This window comes from Acartia tonsa, chromosome 10, assembly GCF_053477335.1.
Source record: "Acartia tonsa isolate MP-2025a chromosome 10, ASM5347733v1, whole genome shotgun sequence".
In the NCBI taxonomy this organism is placed as follows: Eukaryota; Metazoa; Arthropoda; class Copepoda; order Calanoida; family Acartiidae; genus Acartia; species Acartia tonsa.
The window spans coordinates 20,465,334-20,485,697 of NC_137269.1; the positions used below are offsets into that span (position 1 = coordinate 20,465,334).

The window sequence follows — 20,364 nt, forward strand, 5'->3', positions numbered from 1 at the left end:
TTTAGGCAAGGCCGTCGTTTTGGGATCCTATTGGACGAGCCAAACACGATGCTTGGGCAACTCTACAAAATATGTCATCTGATGAGGCGAAGGAAGGTCAGTGCAAGAGATTTCATTATTAGGACATTTTTTTGACGTTTATAGTGTGTTTAGATGGTAATTGTTGAACAAAGTTTTAATGGTAAATGTATAACCAAGACAACTATCTGGATCCAGTGTTGGGACCTTTTTGTCTGCTGGCAAATTGCTTTCTGCTCTTTTTTAGCGACTTGACTGTTACTACCTACGCTATTGATATTCAGACCAAATTGAAAGTCGGCACAGGGTCCACCGGTGTGGACATAAAGTTATTTAACCCCTTCCTTCTCTGCTCTGTCTAGAGAATCATCCAGTATAACGCAGCTAGGCTGAAAATTATTGGCTTTGAATTAAAACTGTAAAAATTAATACTCATATTTCCATCTGTTCACTTCTTCTTCCCTTCTTTTTCCTTTCCTGTACTCTTCCCATCCCTTTTATTCCCTTTAATTGACCCTTTCCTGTCCTTAAACCTTCCCTTTATTGTAATTATCTTACCCTTTTCTACCACATTGTAACCGTTCTTGTTTTTAATATTAGGTTATGTGAAGCTTTTATCACAAATAGTTGAGACAATGCAGATGTCTGCAGACGTGGAAACTTTTATGGAGGTTAGTTTTTTCTCAGTGTTACTTATTCTAAATGTCAGGAAAGTAGCCTACAACCACCCAAAAACACTTATGAAGCTTGCCTGAAAAGTACAATTAATTTGTACCAGCAGTTTCTGAGATCTTTAGCTTCATAATAAAACCTTACTACTTTATGTTATAGATACACAATTTAGGATTGACATTTTTTTTCTTTCAATGTACTGTTTGTTATGTGTTTTTCTGTAAACTTTCTAGGTCTAGAATTGTTTTTAGCGACTTCTAGTGAATTTTAATCCATTCTGCCCCTAAAAAAGTGAGCTCGAATGGTTTTATTCAATATTTTAAAGGTTTTGTTCACATTTTCTAAAAGTGTAAATACAAAAAAAACTATAAAATATGTCTCTAACTAGGTAATACTAAATACAACTATGATATTTGTATTCAGGTATTAGGTCCCTTCTATGAATATGTAGAAGATAAAATATCGCCGATAAAAAGTTCACCTAAAGAAATCAATGGAAATCAAGATAATGGGTAAGTACTAAAGTAGTTTTACTTTTTAACGCAATAGAAAATAATATTTAAGATTGTGTATACGATATTTTTTATAACAGACAGTTTGGAAAACATAAAAACATAAGAAAAATAAAACAAAGAACAAAAATGATGCCATATAAACAAAGAAACAAATAGAGTTTATAATATTATTTTACCTGTAGAACTGAATCCAGTGAAGAGGAGCTAGATAATATGTTGGGAAGATATCCAAAACAAAATTCTATGCCTAGGAAATTATTTACAATTTGTTTATTGAACAAAACTGTTATTGTTATATATTATACCTACTATTAACTTAACTAGGTATAGGTAACTTTTTCTAAAACTTCTTTTATTATTTAAAAATATTATAGTGCTAAATAAACTTCACATTTCCTTGACTTTTAACCATCAAAATGATGTAATTGTGTAATGATCTACAGAACTGTGAGTTCCCATGACGTTGGCTCTGTCACTCTTAATCAAAGGTTAGCTAATATTTTAATTTTGTAATTACAATTAAAAATTAAAATGTTGCTTTAGTATATTTTTTCCAAATCAAAGGTCTGTTAATCACAGCAACTAATCTTAAAAATTTTTATTTTAAAAGTAAGGTTAATATTTGTTCAGGAAGACTGATATGAACCACAACTGTTTTACATCCACAAAGGAAGAAGACATTCTGGAAAATGACGACGACATATTGGAAAAAGACGACATTATTGAGGAGCTAATGGTGACAAGTGATGAAATCCGTCATGCCTCTCATTTGTTGCAGGAAATACAAAGGTATAATTGGAATTACATCTACACTGGTATAGAGAATGACTGTCTTTTTGTGAACAATAATAAAGTATTGTTTTTAAGTAGGGTTGGGCCGGATACTTTTTTGGCCGGATACCGGATATCCGGCTGATTTCAAATGCCGGATATCCGGTTATCCGGCCAAATTACCGGATATCCGGCCGGATAACCGGCCAAATTACCAGATAAGCTTCAATAATAAGAAAATTATAGCCATTTAAGATTTTAAAAAGCAGAGATTTTTGGTGTAAAGTATAAAAAATTATAGAGCCGGATATCCGGCCGGATAGTTTCAATATCCGGTATCCGGCCGGATATTGAAAATGGCCGGATATCCGTCCCAACCCTAATAAAAATTAACCCACTTACTCTCAGCAGAAATCAGTCATAAATATTAATTTGTAGGAGCTTAGACGAAGGAGATGAACACACTTTTGTAAATCACAGGTAAGAAAAACTATGAATTAATTTTCTAAATAAAATTTTTATTAATACAAAGAAGAACAATGTGGAACTGTCCTGATAAAGCATAAGATCCTGCTAACTGGGGGACCAATTAGGCTCTGCTTTCCTCCCCTGTCTTATCCCTATTTTAGAAGTATTCTTTTTTATTCAGAGAGTCCTCAGTAGAAATCAATGAGTTGGAGGAGACGGATTTTGATGATGATGAATCAAGTAAAACTGCAGAAACAGTCATTCACAACTCTAGCCATTCATCTCATCTTGAGGTAAGGGGACGTATGTATAATTCAAAAGATTATTATATTGGAATTGCATCAAAAAATCTTTTAGACCAAAAAATTATTCTTGAAACAAATCAAATATGAAAGTTCCACACAAATTTTATATTTTTATTGAATATCATCTACTTATCACAAGCTATTCGCTTTTTTATTTAAGAATTTATCTATTTTTAGAAAAAAATGAATTAAAATCTTAATTTATCGCTCATATAAAAAGTTAAGTTAAGGAATAATGGAACTGAAAAAATTGAATAATCTTTTGCCAATCTTTTCCCTGCAAATATACTAACATCTTTTTGCATCAATTTTATTCATGGTTGCTAGGTAATCAAAACATGATATTAATGAATGTAATATATCATTATTTTTGACTTGCGATAATTTTGTATAAAATCAGGGAAGGGAGATGTCATTTGACTATTAATTACACTGGTACCCAAAGTTTTATAATCACATTATCTTATTTGATAACTTTTAAAACTTTTGATATTTTATTAAATTTTGATTGGTTGGTTCCAAACCATTAGTGCCAAAACTTTTCAATCACTAGATAATTTGAATCTACAGAAGGGTTAATTTTGTTAATTGTTCTTGGGCATGTGTGTCAATTTATTGTCCATTGTATTATTCCCTAAGATCCTTGTGTAAAATAGTTTTTCTTCCGATGCATTTTCTGTAATCCCTAATATTATTGAATATTCCTAAATATTTCCAGGAATCAGATGATGAAATATTTGAAGACTCGATGGAAAATGCCCAAGAAACACCAATTCATGATAATCAAGGTACAAGAACAACATACGATGAATATAATGATGGTTTAAGTTAAAGTATAGTTAATGATTAGGTAATCTTAATTTATCAATAAGTAATAAATTATATATTTCAAAAATTACAAGAGTAGGTGTTAAGTTTTGTTTTACTTTATCTGAATCTAAAAAGGTAAAAATTTTCTGTTTTTTTGTAGTATAAATATGTGTAAACAAGATAAAATCAAACACATCTAAAAGAATTTCTTAATCAGAACCTCTGTGTAAACTTGATATTACAGGTGAATTTGATGGGCAGGACAATTGTCTCCAGAGTACCAGCTCTGAAAGTTCTCCTGATGGACAGGATGCCAGGCCAACCAGGATCAATAGGGTTCAAATTGGTGGGGTAAGTTGACAAATAATTCTAGTATTTCTAAATTTTTTAGGTAGGTAGGTGAGTATCTGTCCTCCAGTGCAGTGTTGCAGATAAATTATTCCCTTACAATACAAACGATATGTTGATTTTGTGCCTGTATAAGGCCATGCTCAGGCAAGGTTTAGCTAACAAGGTTAAATCTTTTGATTGAAATTACATTTTAAACCAAGTTTTTTCTTAAGGCATGAAATGCTTTGCTGATTTCATGGTGTCTTAAACAAAGTCAAGGTGAATTATCAAAATATACAATAATAGGCAAAAACATGGACTTAAAAATCATGTTTTACCTGTTGACGACAGTGATGTTCTTGTGTCCTTGCATTTGATGATATTTAAAGCAACCCGTTTTATTTATTAAACTGAAAATAATTAGAAATTGTTACTTCATATATTTTTTGTTATTATCAAAATAATGAACATTGAATATAGACCATAAAGGTCTAAATTAATGCTGTAGTTTACTAAGAACCCTTGATCTCGTTAGTGCAAAGTCCCCTTTAATTATGAAAAAACTAGGTATCAAACAAGAATAACGCCGGACCAAGAATAAGTCAGATAATGAGAAGGGACGGGTCTGTGGAATCTTATTACATTGGTGATGAGCTTAATAGGTAATTACCTACTTTACAAGTTTTAATTTAAAAAATCAATATGCAATTGTAGCTGACACATTAAGAGTAGCATTTTAAGTTTAACTTGAATTGTTAATAATCCTCACAAAAAAAATGGTTTTATAACCATAAGACATTTTAATTCAAAATACCTACTGTTTCTTCGTTGTGACTTTCGTACAGACCCTGACTATTGAAAAGCATCACATTTTAAAATGATACACCTATTGATGAAAGTCTTTTATTTTAAGCGAGGACTCTCAATCCCCAATGCTGCCCCCACCAACAAGGGGTGATAGAGGGGCTACTACAACATCCCTGCCCTCCACCCCACTCTACCCAGAGGAGGAGTTAGTGGTGTATAGTTCTGGAGGATCACAACCAAGTAGGATACTCATGAGACCTTTGGATAAACAGGCCCACAGGTATGAAGCACCTTGTATCACTTGTATCATAGATAAGGAACATACTTTTGTAGGAAAGGTTTAGTAGTAGTATGCATAAAGTCAAGAAAAAGATTTAGCTTTCTAATATTTATTTATACAACTTTTAAAATGAGCATGTCTTCAATGGTTTACAATAATGTCACCTTTTTGTTTATTTTTTTTTAAATAATGATTTTCTTTGTTCAAAACTTCTTAAAACAATGAGTTGGTACCTAGGTATAAATCTTTTTAATACAAAATATATTCTCTTTTTTTAGTTACAATCATTCTCTAATGCAGAGACTGGAAGGAGAGGTGGAGATGGTCAACTCAAATTTGACACACTTAACATCAAGGAATTTATACCTTATCCATTTTGATTTGACTGGTCCATAAATTAAAACTGTTAGATTTGTTTAAAACGAACTAAAGCATTATTACAAGCTTTTTCATGAGAGTATATAATATATAAGATTTATAAATAGAGAGAGATAATTAATTTTTATATTACCCCCCAATAATATTTCAATTAACCTTAAATTCTGTGGGCTACAAGCTAGTTTCGCCGCACATAATATATTGGAAAACCAGCTAAAATTTTCTATTTTAACTTTCGGACTAAATTCTATAAAAAAAATTCATCATTTTAATTTATGATAGTCCGGATGTGAAAAATGTCGTAAGTTTGTATGACAAATCCAATATTGTCCTGTTGTGACGTCATAAATTTCGGGATGGGAGAAGGGAAGGGCCCGGAAGAAAATGTGTTCAAAGGAGATGGGAGAAATTTGGTTCTCCTTTCCCTTTCCCGAAATTTATTACGTCACAACAGGATGATATGGGCTTCGTTGTTTGTATCTCAGATTATGCCCTAAGGTATAAATGAAATGAAACAGGTTAGAAATGATGACAAGCAGCCTGGATCACATGGTTGCTAGACTGGGTAGCATAGAGGATAATTTTCAACAGGTTCATGCCAGGATGAATACTATTGAGTACCTTATGCAGGTTCAAATATTTAGTATTTTTACATATTTTTATAAATTACAGGCTTTTAAAAAAATATGCGATTTAAAGGATCTTTTTCCCTGTACCTATAAACATTAAACATAGACAAATATATCTACATATATGTAGCTCATTAAGCCTAAAATTTTCTTTCGAAACTTAAAAGTATGATACCTACACCCTTAGTACTGAGAATATTTTTAGACAATTTATGTTTTAAAATAAATAAGAATAGATAATAGGCTTTGAAGATATTAACGGTGTTAAATTTTTTGTTATATTTGATACTTAGTTTTGAAACTCAATTAATATTTTAGGTTCTTCTAACTCGAGAAGAGTCGAGTTTGATGACAAGAAGTAACCTTACAGCTGTTTCCATAGTCACTTGTGCTGCTCTTATACTAGCCAAGGTAAACCTTACAGCTGTTTCCATAGTCACTTGTGCTGCTCTTATACTAGCCAAGGTAAACCTTACAGCTGTTTCCATAGTCACTTGTGCTGCTCTTATACTAGCCAAGGTAAACCTTATAACTGTTTCCATATTCACCTGTGCTGCTCTTATACTAGCCAAGGTAAACCTTACAGCTGTTTCCATAGTCACTTGTGCTGCTCTTATACTAGCCAAGGTAAACCTTACAGCTGTTTCCATAGTCACTTGTGCTGCTCTTATACTAGCCAAGGTAAACCTTACAACTGTTTCCATAGCCACTTGTGCTGCTCTTATACTAGCCAATGTAAACCTTACAGCTGTTTCCATAGTCACTTGTGCTGCTCTTATACCAGCCACGGTAAACCTTACAGCTGTTTCCATAGTCACTTGTGCTGCTCTTATACTAGCCAAGGTAAACCTTACAGCTGTTTCCATTGTCACTTGTGCTGCTCTTATACTAGCCAAGGTAAACCTTACAGCTGTTTCCATAGTCACTTGTGCTGCTCTTATACTAGCCAAGGTAAACCTTACAGCTGTTTCCATAGTCACTTGTGCTGCTCTTATACTAGCCAAGGTAAACCTTCATTTACACTTCATTATTGTCACTTATTTTATTATCTAAAGCCTTAATAGACACAAAATTGTTTTTAATAAATGACTTTTATCATTTAGGTGATTGGCTCTGTGCAAAGATAAAGAAGAATATTATACAGAAACAGATAAAACTTATCAATCCACAATCATATATTTTTGTAGCTGTCACTGTCAGAAACATTCCACATTGTATTTTATTTTTACTAAGCATTTTTGCTACACGCTTTAATAATATAATTTGTATCTTAAAATGTATTCACGTATTGAAATGATTACTTTGAAAACAAAATAGAATATCTAGTCATGTATATTGTAAAGTCTAAACATATAATCGTCTTGTCAGATTAGTCAAAGAGGAATATCCACAACCAGAGCAAGTGATTCTAAGCATCTTCCAGCATTGACCCATAGTATTTTTTTAGTGAATATACTAGGTTTATGTTTAATATTTGCTTTAGCGACTAAAAAGTTAGGTTTCACCATGGTTTTATATGAAAAAACTTTGAAATGTAAATCAATTTTTAAAGCAATATCATCAAATGCTTTGTTGAGTTCAAAGAACAAAATAAAATAACACTGCAGAAAAGCATCAAATGTTGTAAATTGCAAAAGTACATTAATTAAACTGTTTACAAGTTACCAACCCTTTTTCTAAATATACATTTTTAATCACAATAATATACTTTTATGTCAAAGCTATTAAACAACAGTTTGAACTCATCAAAACATTCGATGATATTGCACCAAATAATGCTTAACATTTCAAAGTTTTTTTCATATAAAACCATGGTGAAACCTAACTTTTTAGTCGATAAAGCAAATATTAAACATAAACCTAGTATATTTACTAATAAAAATACTACGGGTCAATGCTGGAAGATGCTTAGAATCACTTGCCCTTGTTCGTGGATAGTCCTCTTTTAAATATTAGTCCATAAAGTATGTTTATATAAAAATATTCAATACAAGATTTTGCCACTGAAAAAAATGGTTTCCTGTATTTTACCTTAAGAAATGGGAAACATGTAAAGCGATTTGTGAAATCACTGATATTAAAAACAAAACATGTCCTTATTTTGTATAAAATAAAGGAACTTGTCAATTTTCTAATGATATTTGAACTATCTTTAAAGTAAATGAAAGGAAAATTAACATAAAAATTTTTTATATATTTTGCTTTAAATCATATCCAAAATCAGTGATCGTCCAAAGTATGCAAAATCAATCATTCCCCTGACAAATAAGCTTTAATTTTGTAACACTTGCCATTTATAATTAATTTATTGATCTCGTTTTTGTGCAATGCAATTTAAACAATCACAAACAAGTAAATTTTTTTGCCAGCGACAATTTATGTCTAAAATTACAATCAACTTCAGATTTCTATTTTCTGTTCCTTGTTGGACTTACCTTTAAATTGCTAAGTGGTCAACGGGTGAACAAAATATCGAATACTAGCACAAATAGAATGTTTTTTCTCCAAAAAAATTTTATTGTCCTTATTAACTTGCTATTATTTAACCAAATTTTGCCCTTATTAAACGTTATTGTCCTTGCTGTTTATATGAAATGTTAGTAGTTATTGTATAATGTATCCTTAGTTTGTATTATTTATGTAAATTTGTGATGTAAAAAAAATCTATTAAATGTGATTTACCAGTCTAGTCTTGATAACAGAAATATATGTAGTAACTTGAATTGTATTAAAAAGTAATATAAACTTACATTGTCGTTGGTGTTTTCAGATTGTCAAAAAAAAAATGTAATTTTATTAAGAAAAAGTAAAATGGAACAAGACAATATGTCAGGTTTACAGAAAGGAATGTTTGTCAATTCTATATACCTATTTATTTATAATTATAATTTACAGAGATGACGATGGCGATTAAGCCTCAACCGCAGGAAAAAAGGAAAAAACTTATTTTTGAATTATGGTGGTCTAGTGCTCCAGCTAGAGGTACTGTGAGGAAAAGCACCCAAAAAAGCTAATACCTACCCACCTTCAGTTACACATGAAACATTTTTTCGATTTTACACAAAGTACCTTTTTGAGCCTAACCCCCAACCACCGTTTGTTAGTTAGTTTAGGTTATGGCGTTCTCCTCTTAAAACTATTCTTTTTCAAAATTGAAAAAAATATTTATTAGAGGAAATTACCTAGGTGGTGTTATCAGTGCTCAACAGGCACTTTGTATAACACAACCAATTTAATTTTAACAAAAACTAAACATTCCTGACCTGCTTAACAGGTGATCAAAAGCTGTCCAACTTGGCAGAAACTCCACAGCTGTTGAAGAAAGCTGAAGATCTTGCAAAATATTTGGAAAGTAGAAGGTATTATAAGCTGAGTAATAGGCCTGCAGTACCTGAACCAAATACAAAATATTTAATTATAGGGAAACTACATCCCAAGAGGAAACTTCTTTGCCAAATAACCTATCCTCTCAGTCCTAAGACAAAGCCTATTCAGGCAAAAGTGTCAGAACCTCCCCCCCCCCCCCCCCTTAGTAAGCTCCAGTTAGGAATGTAAGTCTGACATCTGAATTTGAAATATCCCTCGGATTTGAGGGCTTTTTACTCATATCAAAACATTCCTTTCCCTCTTATAGTTGTATTTCATCCCTATGCACTATTGTCTACGCAAATACACATTCTTGTATTTAATTTATTTTTGCTTATATTTTTTTTAGAAAATTGTATGAAGACCCAGAAACGTGGAGTACCCAACAAGAATTGTTGAGATTATTTAGGAAGATTTTGATATCAGATTTAGATTATGCTTTAGAGAAAAAGGTATAGTTTATATTTTGAAATGAGAGCAAGTGATGTAAAGCACCTTCCAGTAGTATTGTTGCGCACTTTTTTGTGCTTAATATAGTTAAATTAACAACAAAAATTTTGATCCACCACGGTTTTATTAGGAACAACTATGAATTGTTTTTGAATTTTGATAATTGTAATCAAATGTTTTGTTGAGTTCCATGTTTAAAATAATATAAAATTAAAGAACAAACAAATGTATTTCTGTGCTTTGTTAATAACTATTTTAAATTCCTTGTTTTTCAAGTTAGGGAAATTTGAATCTTTTTTGTCATTTAGGTAGAACAAATGTTATGGAATTCCTGCTTTAAGAATTTTATTAATCATTTACAGGTATTTTACTTTCTAATTATACTAGCGGCTGGACCCATAGTATATAGCTGCTCTGTATTTAAAGGGAAAAGAAGGTGGCAAAAAATAGCCCAGAACCTTTCCAAAGCGGATAGGCCTCATGTTACGCTACAGTTTACTGATTTAAAAAGTAAAGTTACAGAGAAATATCTCTGGATAAAAATGGTACTTACTCCCATTTTGTAATTTGTTTAAAGTATTACATTGAAACTAAATGTAAGGAAAGAGAGATGGATTGTTTCCAGAGTAGTGAAAGATATTCTGAAATTAAATTTGTGTAAAGTTTTTTTTTATCGAATTTAAAACGATAATTCATATATTACTGTATCAAAAGTTAATACTGGAATATGTATTAGGATATAGGAAACTTTATCGTAATGCATATTCAAGTATTGATTTTTCATACATTTTTGTTTAAAATGCGAAAAATGATGTATCACATTTTTGTAATATTGCACATACAGAAACATAGATTTCTTATTATTCTGTCAATATAGGTAGTATTCTCACAGCAAAAACTGTAGGTAATTTCTACCTTCTTCGTCCACGAAGGGGAAAGGGGATTTTATTACCATGTGATCGCACATTGCCAGAATATTTGTAATATCTATTTCAGTATAATCAATATTATCAAATACGATAAAAGTTATTTATCGCATCCTATTATATACTTACAGCTTTGCTGAGAACCGGTTCTAATCCACCGGATATTAATCGGTTTCGTAGCGATACTGGAAATAACTATTCCATTTAGTAATACTAGTAAATAATCTATCTTGTTCTTCACATGTCTTGAATATAAAGTTTTGATTTCTCACAAAATCTGTACAAAATCTAAATATATTGAAACCTTGGAATATGTTTCCTTGTCACTGAGTTGTTTAGTTTAGATTAATTACTGCAATTCCAAATACTTTTCTTGATTGAATGGATAAAACAGAAGATTCTAATGTTTTGTTGTTTGGGTGATCATGCACAGACTTTACAAAAATGAGATAATGAACAATTCACACAACATATGATTAATGTTTGATTTAGAATCAAGTTTCATAATAGTAAGCTAAACAAGCAAACAAACAAACGATATAATTAAATAGCGTGTTTTACGATGGCGTTTTTTGAGACATGCCAAAATTTCATCACTATACCGTAAAGTTATTTGCTTTGTTACATTACGTTTTTAAGAGGAAACTGTAAGTTATGTTCAATTCGCATACTTAATTCATTTCAGTAAAGTCTTTGTTTTGTGTTATACTTTTCACATTATCCTATTTTTTGTGGTGTGGTTTTTGTACAATTCACTTTTCTTCCTCATGTGTAGAAAGATTATGGTTATTAATGAAAAGTTTTGTACAAGGGGGGGGGGGAGGAAGTTTTGACACATTTGCGTAAACAGTGAGTATAGGCTTTATCTTTGGACTGAGAGGATAGGTTATTAGGGATAAAATCATTCTTATATGATGAATTTTCCCAAGTTTTAAGATTTTTTGGATAGGCCTCCAAGTTCAGGAGCTGCAGGCCTCCAGGTCCTCTCTGTACAGGTAAAAATTTAAAAAATAAATTTTTTTTTGAAGAGTTAGAAGTCAACCTATGAAACAAAATATGCATATTTTTGAATGTTATTCACATATTTGAAGAAAAAAATGCATATTTTGTTTCATACGTTGACTTCTAACTCTTAAAAAAAAAAAAAAAATTTACCTGTAAAGAGAGGACCTGGAGGACCGCAGCTCCTGAACTTGGAGGCCTATCCAAAAAATCTTTAAACTTGGGAAAATCCATCATATAAGAATGATTTTATCCCTAATAACCTATCCTCTCAGACCAAAGATAAAGCCTATACTCACTGTTTACGCAAATGTGTCAAAACTCCCCCCCCCCCCTTACATCCCAGAAAGTCAGCAATAAGTTAGCCTTGCATTGTTTGTATATATTTTAATTACTAAAACTGCTATTTTATATATTTACTCTAGCCTTATTGTATGAAACTTTGTGAAAGGTGCATTTATCGGTTTGCATGTCTTTTTCAGTTTGTTTGTTTGTTGTACATAGAGTTGATTTGAGTAATCAAAAATAGACCTTTGTTCTATGCTTTATGTTATAGCCAACAAGGGAAATAAATACAAAATGATTTTTAGGGGGCACATAAAAAGGGTGTCAATTCTACAAAGTGTTGCCCCCCAATGGCAGCGGAAAATCACGTATAGGTTTCGTGATTATTTCTCGAATTAATTTCGTTGTTGGTATAAGCTAGTTTTAAACGGAAAGTAATAAAATGTATTAGAGTTTCTGCAAACAATCTGAATGTCTAATATTCTAGTGATGATTTATAAAGATACTAGCGGCTATGCCCCTTGAAACCTCTGGGGGCAATTTTTGAGATTTTAAGAAAGTAAAAAAAAATGGTAATATCCTCCCTAGCCTATTACCTAACCTAACCTAAAATAGTTTTTCTCTGTCGAGGAGCTGGGGGGGTACTCAAATTTTTAAAAAAGAATAACGCCAAAAAAATATTTGTGAGGGGGGGGGGGTATTTCATTAGTATATCCTACGCCCCTAGAATCCTCTAGGGGCTCTTGAGGGGAGGGGGATAAATCCGCCAAGTTTCAATTTTCTAGGGTTGATTTCTTTGGGAGGTTGGAGATACCCTTCCCCAAAATAGTTATAAACCTTCCCAAGACTTAATAAAAGCTTCAATGTAAAAGAGAAACATATAGGTTCAGCGGTTAGGGAGATCGCTACTGACAAAAAAAGCTTACTACTTTATATAATAGGATAAGGGATTGTTAAGACTGACCTTTAAATAGAGAAAACATCGGGTCGGTTTCAGGGTGCTACTATCACTGATTGGTCTTTGTTTCAGAAAGATAAGTGGATAGTTATAGAATTAAATGTCCTATAAGCTGAAATTATCCTTATATAAATGTTTCAAGTTTATTGTTGGTTTTAGAATGATTGTGTGGACTTATGTGGGTTTAGGTGTGTGATTTAAACATAAATAAAGGAAGTAGAAAAATGATCATAATATCAATTATTATTTTATTTAAATATTTCAAAAAAAATATATATTTTTTTGTGTGGGCAGCTGTAGATGCGACACTAAAAGCTTTTGCAATAATACTATAATAGTTATTTATCGCACATAAACAGCTCTCCGCGGATATTCAAACAAAAAATTCTAACATTTTAGTCAGTTTTGTTAGTCCCGAGTGGCCAAAGGGTCAGGCTAACAAAACTGGTATTGATTTTAAAATTTTTATTTTCGGGGAAACTGGTCCTAATCCAGCGGATATCAATCAGTTTCGAAGCCATACTGCCACTGGAAATACAGCATTTATTATTAATTTTTTGAATTGTAATATTTCAAAGATTTTATAAACCAGGCGCTCGTTAATAGAGCTACATTCTCAAACTTATTTTTTTTTATGGATTTTAGATTAATTTATAGTTTCCCTTATCCCTGTTTAAAACAGAAGAATGCAGATATCAAAACTAAGCTTTACATTTAGGGATGTAGCTACTTTTGAGTAAACACATGGAAATTGGGAGATTAAATGGAAGATGAATTGACTTTGCGCAAAAGAATTTAAAGCTAACTTTGAATAATATTAATCTAAATTTTAATAATTTCGGATACAAGTTTTTTCCAAATTATGATTCTTTAAAAGTTAATTTTTAAATTTAGGGACAAACAAGAGATAAAAATGCCAAGATTAAAGCATCAGCCCAAGTAAGTAAAGTATTCATAGCTGTTTTGGAGAAGGGTACCATTCTCCCCCCCCCCCCTCCCAAGAAAAACTTCTTACTACTTTTTACTTTTTCTTTTAAAATCTAAAATAGAAAACAACCCCACCACCTCAAGTGCCTCTAGGAGCGTAGTTTATTAAGTAACTAGCGGCTACGCCCCCTAGAGGCCTCTAGGGGCACTTGAAGAGAGGAGAGTCGAATTTGATAACCCAATTTATTATTTTAGATTTGAAAAGAAAAAGTAAAAAAAAAATTAGTTTGGGGGGGTTGCCCCCCCCCCTTCCCGTATTTTTATTTTTAGTTTAAAAAAATTTACAAAAATATTTTTTTTTTAGGGGGGGGGAATTTTTTTCTATGGCCAATTTTTCTTGGGATGGTGGTCGTACCCTCCCCCAAAATAGTTATAAACCTTCCCGGGACCTATGCGAAGGTACCCTGTTAAGGAGAACCCGATCGGTTCAGCAGTTAGCGAGATCCTTCGGTACAAACACACAAATAGACAAACAGATATCCTGTTACTTTAGTATAAGGATAATGAATAGTTTAATTCTTAAATAAATAGCTCTTTTTGTGATCGGTATCTTCCAGGGAGTAAGGGAGGGGACAATGGGCAGTTAATTCAATTTTATAGTTGTGACCCTTTAAGGTTGAAAACCCAGATATTTCCAGATAAAACAAGTATTTGCAATATAGCAACCTTTAGTGGAAATTTTTGACTTTTTGAATTGTTTTTAATTCGAAATGCACCATCCTTAAACTGATGCTTTACTACAAGCCTTTGATTCTAGAGATCAAAACCCTGTTTACAATTCATTTCCATAATTGTTAATATTTTAACTTCGGAAAATTAAGGAAACAGACCATTTTACTTTTACAACTTGTTTAACTTAAATTTTTTTATTGTATTTATTAAAAAGCTTAGACATGAAAAAGCCTTTAAATAATTATATTACAAAACTTACTAAAACAATTACCTTCCTACAGAACTTTTAACTCAAGTTATTTCATTTAACGAAATAAAAATGAGATACCTTGCGTCAAAATTTCATACTACATAAATAAAATAGTTGAGAACATAAGTACATCTTAATTTTAAAGATCTTAAGGTTTAAGTAACATATCTTAGGATAACTGGTAGCTGTGCTCCTAGCATCCAGGACAGAAAAATAAAATAACACCATCTTGAGATTTTAATGATAAACAAACCTTGAACAACTCAGGACTTCGTGAATTTTCCCTAAAATTTTGAAATTAATCGGATCATTAATTACAGAAATATTAAGCTAAAGACAAAAATCTTTTGCCTTTACATTAAATCAATAAGAAACATCTAACATGTCTAAAGTAACGAAAAGAGCTAACCGTTACGGACGTACAAATGTGCGGGACCTAATTATAGGAAGGCTTTGCTCATAATAACTAATAATCTTAATATAATTTCTTTCTACAATGCACTAATCGGAATGAATTAACATTAAACAAGAATTATATATAAAAAATGTAATGATTCAATTTACAAATTAATTTTCAAAATCAAAATATTCTGTCTGCTTGTTATTGTTTATCTTTTTGTTGACGCGCTAGTTTGCCGCGAGATTATGCATGATTTTGCGTGACGTCATTCATAATTGGTCCCCAAGATTGGTTAGAAACTGCTAAATTCTTGCATGTTCCCTTTAGGCCAGTCCCCAAAGTCTAAGACTCCTAAAAATTGAATATTCGATCCATTGTCCCCTCCCTTACTCCCTGGGTATCTTCAGTTTAATAGACGTGTCTCTACCGTTTTGAAAATTAAGTTGCATTTTTGTTCAATAGATGTCTCTTTCTTGAATTGAAACAGTAATTAATAGTTCTGTTTTTGTGTAATAGGTGTCTCTCTCTGCTGTATTAGAAAATGCATCTGGATTCTACATCCTACTTCTTGAAGAAATAAGGTATGAGTTTATTATAGCTTTGTATTATAGAGTGTTTTCCGCAGATAAGAATTAGTTTAGTTCAGGTGTTTAGTTGGACCCCCCCAATGCTCAAATTTCCGATTTTACAATACATACTTTTCATTAGAAATTCTCATTAATATAGCACGGGACATTTAAACCGGCTAAAATCCAGCAAAAAATTAATAGAATTTAAAGCCATTTGGAATAAAAGATATTTATTATCTATAATACAAAGTAGAACGATGTCTGTCTGTCTGTCTGTCCGTCCGTCCGTCCGTCCGTCTGTCCCTTAAGATCTCGGTAACCACTGAACCGATCGGATTCTACTCATCAGGGAATATACCTACTGGTCCTGTGGTGGTTTTAGGCTTTTTTTTGGGAGGTGGGACACCCCTAAACCCCACAAAAAAAAACCCACCAATTTTATTTTAATTATTCAAAATAGTGGTGGAGTGGGGGCATCTCCAGGTGATAAAAGATATAATTATACCTCTTGGGGTAAAGCCCCTAGAGGCTAGGGGCGTAGCCGCTAGTTTATATTAGAAATTAACTACCTAGCTTAAAAACAACCTAAAGTAAGATGTAGATCACAAATTTAAGTTACCTTAATTTTCCCACAAATTTTTTATTTCATATCATTATAGACAGATTTTTGAACGTTTGTATCAATGCAGAGGTTACTTAAACATCTAAGTAAGTTACAACTAAGACTAATAAAATATTTAGGTATACATTTAAGCTAACGGTGCCATTTCTACAAAATGGAAGTCCCTATGGAACAATGCAGTATAACGAGGTAAACATTATTTAATAGGTAGCAAGATTCAAGAAGGGAGGGGACAATGGGCTGTATTTTACACTAGTCCTCAAAATTTTATAATAACGTTTTTTTATTGGTTGGATTACTAACTTTGGAGACTTTTATTGAATTTTGATTGGTTGGTTAATTAAGTTGAGTGTTCAAACGTTTCAACCGCTACTTGTTATCAACAGAAATAATTTATCAGTTATTGTCGTTATCCTTTAGATCCCTGAGTAAGATCTCGCAAACCTGGATAAACTTGTACCTTATTGCGAAATGAATGGTTTATCCTAACAAAGAAAAATAGTCTCAGAAAAAGTTTGTGTTTCCCAAAAAAATAGGGTAGTGCGGGGTTAATGCGGTAGGGGGGTCTAATTCCAGTCACTCGACCAACTTTTTTAAAACCGTTTTTTAACGGTGTTCTAAACGATTGCGAGAGATCTTCAGAAAAGCAAAGTTGTAGTTTATTGCCTATACTTTCATTTCTTACTTCAGCAAATTTTTGTCAGATCACTCCTTCTATGATTTTTTTGCCCTCAAAAAGTTGCAAAAAATTTGCAAAAAAAATTTCAAAATAGGCCATGTTCAATCTAAAATTGTGAAAAAATGGTAAGTCCTATTGACCCCCGGGTTTTTGTAAAATGAAAGATATGGCATTCATTTATCGTTTGCAATTGGAGGCGTTGTTCTAACTTGATTTTTTCATAATTTTTTTTTCGTCTCAAAAAAAGGGTCTATTCCGGTCACTTTTTTTACTTTTTTTTATTACTGTATTTATAACTGTATAATACCCTAATGTTTAATTTAGGTGATCTGCATACCTAAATGCATGACCTAAGCTTTAATCATTGCCTTGCCTGTTGTGTGATGTACATTACTAGTCATTTTACTGCTTGTATTATGTCATGTTTTGTTGCCTAAGCTTTTCAATTTGTAAAGACATTAAAAATTTTTCAGACACATTTTTATAGTAATGGGAAGAGTATATCACCCAAAGGAACGCCTTAAATATTTGCCTGAAGATGTATCAGCTGCATTGGCTCATGTAAGAAGGGGTATGTCTATTAGAAAGACTGCTAGAAGATTTAAAATTCCATATGAAACCCTTGCATCTTTTTCGTATAAGAGGGTGTTCGCGATTTTTGCGCGGTTTGGATTTTTTATGTCAAATCGGCTAGGATTAAGCTAGAAAGGTGTTTTCTATAGAAAGCTCTTTGCATGACCTAACAAAAACTCCCCAGGATATGGGTTCTATCTCCAAGATTTAGAGTACATATTCAAGATTTTGCATTTTCAAAATTCCTGTTGCATAAAATGTGTTGAAATATTAGAGTTAGACCCCATATCATTTCGAGTTAATTGTCAGGCATGTAATTTTGCATCTTTAGACACCTTAACAACCCTTGTAGGTCAATCCTAGCCAATTTGAGACAAGAAAAAATGTATAAAAAACTGCTGTCAAAACTGGCAGGATTTTTAAAATTAAAAATTTTTTGGGAAAAAATCACTTTTTTCAAGAAATTCCAAGACCTGCGAATCAGAAATTGCCTTTAATTTATGTATAAAGCTTAAAAAAACCTAATCATATGATAAAAAGTAGGGTAAGGGGGGGGAAGTTTCGGTAAGGGGCTATTCTCGGTAATTTCGACCTACCTTCATTAAATGACCTTTTTCTCCATGTTCCTTTCAAATGACAGAAAAAAACATAAAAGCAAATTTGTTCCTTATTAAATTGCCTACAAAAAAGTATAAAATGAATTTTTTGTGAGATGAATATTAAGGGTACTTATTGGGTCTCAAAGTCGGACGAAAAATTTTTTTTTTCCAAAAATTTTTTAGTAGGTGTGTAAAGATCGACCTACACAAAAATTGGTAAGACCTAGAGCTGATCTGAAAAACTTTTTGAACTAGAAATTGCCCGCTTTTTCCAAATCCGTTGAGAGCTTTAAAATCGGGTTAATATTTTTTTTAAAAATGACCAAAGTTGGCGCTGGGGGAAAAATCGGTAATTTCAAAAGAAATTAAAATTCAACTTTTAAGGTCAAGTTTTCATGTTTTCTTTTGTCAAATCTATTATTCCATATGGACTTTTTAAGAATTAGGCCTAAAAATGAATAGAACAGATAAAAAACAAAACAAAAATTAATTTTATTTTTTGAATCAAAATTTTGCGAGGAAAAAATCAAAATTTCTGGTCCTTTGAAAAAAAAATATTTTTGACATAGGAGGAATAGTCCGATCTTTATGAATTTTTTTGTGGTTAATCCCAATCACCTATACTAATTATGATTTATTACGCTTGTTTGGTCGTTTGGCCTTTTTTCATCGATTTTTTTAAGGTTAAAATGTAGTCAAGATTTTTTGCAAAGATGACACTTTTGCTTCAAATTCAATTTTTGAGGTCAATTTTTAATCAATTTTCATGTTTTTTGGGCTAAATCTATAGTTCAATGTGAGCTTTTTTAGGATCAGGCCTAAAAAGTAATAAAATACGTTTTTTTCTAATATTAATTTTAAGTTTTTAAAAAAAAAATTTTTGAAAAAAGAAATCGAAAATTCGCGTCTTTCAAAACAATTCATTTTTAACATAGAAGGAATAGTCCGATCATTATGAAACTTTTTGTGGATAATCCCTATAACCTATACTAATTATGATTATTTATGTTTGACTGGCCGTTTGGCCGTTTTTCATCGATTTTTTTTAGGTTGAAAAAAATTACCGATATTTCCCCCGGTGGTGGGGAAATATCGGTAACTTTTTTGCGGTCAATTTCGGCCAACTTCTAAAAGTCCTAGGATAATGTCCTTTTAGGACCTGATAGTCCTTTCCGTAAGCTTTCTACTGGTCTTGGTTTCATTTGAAAATATTAATATTTACCCCATTTTTTTTTAAAAAAAACGAAAAAAAACCGAAATTTCCCCCCCCTTACCCTATGATTTTTTAAAAAAAGTTTGCATGAAAAAAATCGATGTTTTTTTTGCGATTTTACCGACTTTTTTAAAATGGGCAAAATGTGGTCAAAAAATTGTCTGATCTGCATGCGACTAGTACCGTTAGAAAGCTAATGACCTCAGCTTTCTACTCATAGTTTAAAATGTTAAAAAAAAATATTTTAAGGGGGTGTTCCACCCCCCCAAAGTCAACTGACCGAAATAGCCCCACCGGTGGGGTTATTCCGGTATAGGCCAACCGCCGCCCTTAAAACCGATTTTTGACCGACTTCTAGTTACGAGATCTTAACGGGACCAAGACAGGCTTCTTCGTTATTGCCATATCGTTCATTTGCACTCTTAAAAACCGGAAAAAGTTTTTGGGAAGTATGTTTTTTTTTTAAGTTGAAGCAAAAAATTGACCGGAATAACCCCACACTACCCTACCATTCTTTTATTTTGAGTCTTAGATTTTTAAGATCAAAAAATTACAAATAAAACTTCTTATTTCCTCTGAAATTTTTATGAAAATAAACCTTTAGACATACGTACCTGAAAAAGTAAATAAATTTAAGTAAACTTCAATGCAAAACATTCTTTAACTTTGTTTAAAGTTTTTAATTACAACAAAATTAATTGTTTTTAGAAATAAAGGAATTGTAAATGGACAAAAATAATATGTTTTCTACCCAGATTAAAATATTTTTGAGTGATCTAAAAAAAACCTTTATGCTTCGGGAAATATTAAAAAGATTCCTTGTAAAGGAG

General features: G+C 31.8%; 1 protein-coding gene across 3 annotated transcripts in view; it reads left to right on the forward strand.

Moving 5' to 3' along the window:
- The first annotated feature begins 7,840 nt into the window (after positions 1-7,840).
- Positions 7,841-20,364, forward strand: part of LOC145329618 (uncharacterized) — a 61,342-nt gene continuing 48,818 nt past the window's right edge. The window contains exons 1-8 of one of the 3 annotated variants that reach the window (XM_080173913.1): positions 7,841-8,033; positions 8,221-8,826; positions 9,256-9,342; positions 9,699-9,801; positions 10,108-10,161; positions 13,865-13,909; positions 15,796-15,860; positions 16,590-16,659. In XM_080173913.1, coding sequence (XP_080030039.1) covers positions 8,795-8,826; positions 9,256-9,342; positions 9,699-9,801; positions 10,108-10,161; positions 13,865-13,909; positions 15,796-15,860; positions 16,590-16,659 — 456 coding nt within the window. In that variant the 5' untranslated portion in view covers positions 7,841-8,033; positions 8,221-8,794. Of the gene's footprint in view, positions 8,827-9,255; positions 9,343-9,698; positions 9,802-10,107; positions 10,162-13,864; positions 13,910-15,795; positions 15,861-16,589; positions 16,660-20,364 lie in introns of all 3 variants that reach the window. The other 2 variants (XM_080173914.1, XM_080173915.1) reach the window with 2 other exon arrangements.